Genomic DNA, 1811 nt, shown 5'->3' on the forward strand with positions numbered 1-1811 from the left:
ATTGGTCAGGCTCCTCTCATCCTGCGAAAGAGCAGAGATACAGGGGGGCAAAGGAATTGGGGAAATAATGGGCATGAGCCACCCAGTTACATATCCGGGGGCACGGGTCATCACACACCAGCTGTCCGACCTCATCACACTCAGACTCCACCAGGGCCCACCATGTTATTGGGTATCCTGTTCTATCTGCTGCAGGCCCGTGAGTTCCTGCAGGAAGGCATGACCTACAGTCTGGGGGAGTCTTCTACCTGGCGTGGATCGGCATCTTCTGCTTCCTGTCGATTGGTCTGAGCTGGGATGGGGTTGGGTTTGAACAGGTTTCAGTGATGCCGATGGGGGACGGCCCGGGAAAGAGTTGGGGATGAGGATGGGGTTGGGTTTGGGTTAGGAAATGGATTATTGGGGGCAGGGTAGGGGTGGGTTAGGTTTGGGTTTGAAGGTGGAGGGTTGAGGAAAATACAGGTGAAGGGGTTGGGGACAGTGTAGGGGATGAGATGGAACTGGGGACAGGATTGAATTTGGAAATGGATTCGGACAGTGCAGGAATGGGGTTGAGGTTGGGTTAGGGATGGATGTGGGGACAGGGTAGGGGGTATCATTGGGCATGGGGAGAGGACTGGGGTCCAGGTGGGGTTGGTGAACTCTACACCTCACCCCCTCTGCTTTCTTCCTCCCTCAGGTTTCATTTCCTACATGAACTATGTGAATTTCTGGTTCATCCTGGCACCCCAGGCCATCTGGACTTAGAACATGGGAATGGCCCTCCTTCCTTCCTGCTCCCACAGCTCCCTGCCACGGGGCTGACGACCCTGCTCTCCGGCCCTCACACCCACCACAACTCTTGTCCCTTTTCAGTCCCCTCTGAGTCTCCCCCACTCAAATTACTAATCGGTATTTTTAAATCTGTACTTTTAGCCAGAATATGCTTTTGGCTTAGTTAGTACCTTGTCAGTGTTCTTTGGAACTGTCATACCTCCTGAGGTCATCCCTAGGGCCGTGTGGGGTAGAAGGATGGGGCTTAAGGGTAGAAGTGAGGGGAGGGAATCATGACAAAGAGACTTGAGGCAAAAAGCCAGTCAAGAATTAGGCCAACGAGGATAGTTTTTCCATTGCTTTTCAGAGAGAGAAAGTGGAAGGGAGGTGGAGGAGAGAGAGAGAGAGAGAGAGAGAGAGAGAGAGAGAGAGAGAGAGAGAGAGAGGTTTGTTGTTTCACTTATTTATGCATTCATTGGTTGCTGCTTGTATGTGCCCTGACCAGGGATTGAACCTGCAACCTTTCGGTGTACAGGACAACGCTCCAATCAACTGAGCTACCCGGCCAGGGGTCAAATTTGTTTTTTGGTTTTGTTTTTGGTGTTTTGTTTTGTTTTTTTAACGCAGGCTGATTTGTAACTATGTGCCAGACACCGGATCTATAGCGGTGATCAAATTGGACGCAAATCCTCGTCTTTACGGAACTGACATTTCATCTGGGGAGGCAAAATAATAGGACCACAAAGGAAGAGTTGGGTGTGTTAGTGGATCCGTTCTACGAAGAGAAACAAAGGAGTGTAAGGGAGACTGGTCTGTTCTGTAAAGATAAGGGTGGTTAGAGGGGGGGGCCTCTCTGCTAAGGTGACACCTGAGCGGAATCATGGCTCAAGAGAGGAAGAGAGCAAATGGAGTTAGATTGCGGGGAAAGAGTTCCAGGCAGAGGACCCAGCAAATGCAAAGGTGCTGGGGTGCAACTGTGTGCTTGGCAGGTCCTAAGAAGGCCCGGGGAATCAGCGTGCCTTGGCAGGTCCTAAGAAGGCCCGGGAATCAGCGTGCCC

General features: G+C 51.6%; 2 protein-coding genes across 2 annotated transcripts in view; both read left to right on the forward strand.

Annotated features, from left to right (window-relative positions):
• Positions 1–1193, forward strand: part of LOC111824464 — a 5347-nt gene extending 4154 nt beyond the window's left edge. The window contains exon 2 of the mRNA XM_023748665.1: positions 680–1193. Coding sequence (XP_023604433.1) covers positions 680–941 — 262 coding nt within the window. The 3' untranslated portion in view covers positions 942–1193. The remainder of the gene's footprint in view (positions 1–679) is intronic.
• LOC102418972 (Friend virus susceptibility protein 1-like) overlaps positions 1–1811 on the forward strand; it is a 46787-nt gene that overhangs the window by 27842 nt on the left and 17134 nt on the right.

The sequence above is a fragment of the Myotis lucifugus genome, unplaced genomic scaffold (assembly GCF_000147115.1).
Source record: "Myotis lucifugus unplaced genomic scaffold, Myoluc2.0 scaffold_1634, whole genome shotgun sequence".
Classification (NCBI taxonomy): Eukaryota; Metazoa; Chordata; class Mammalia; order Chiroptera; family Vespertilionidae; genus Myotis; species Myotis lucifugus.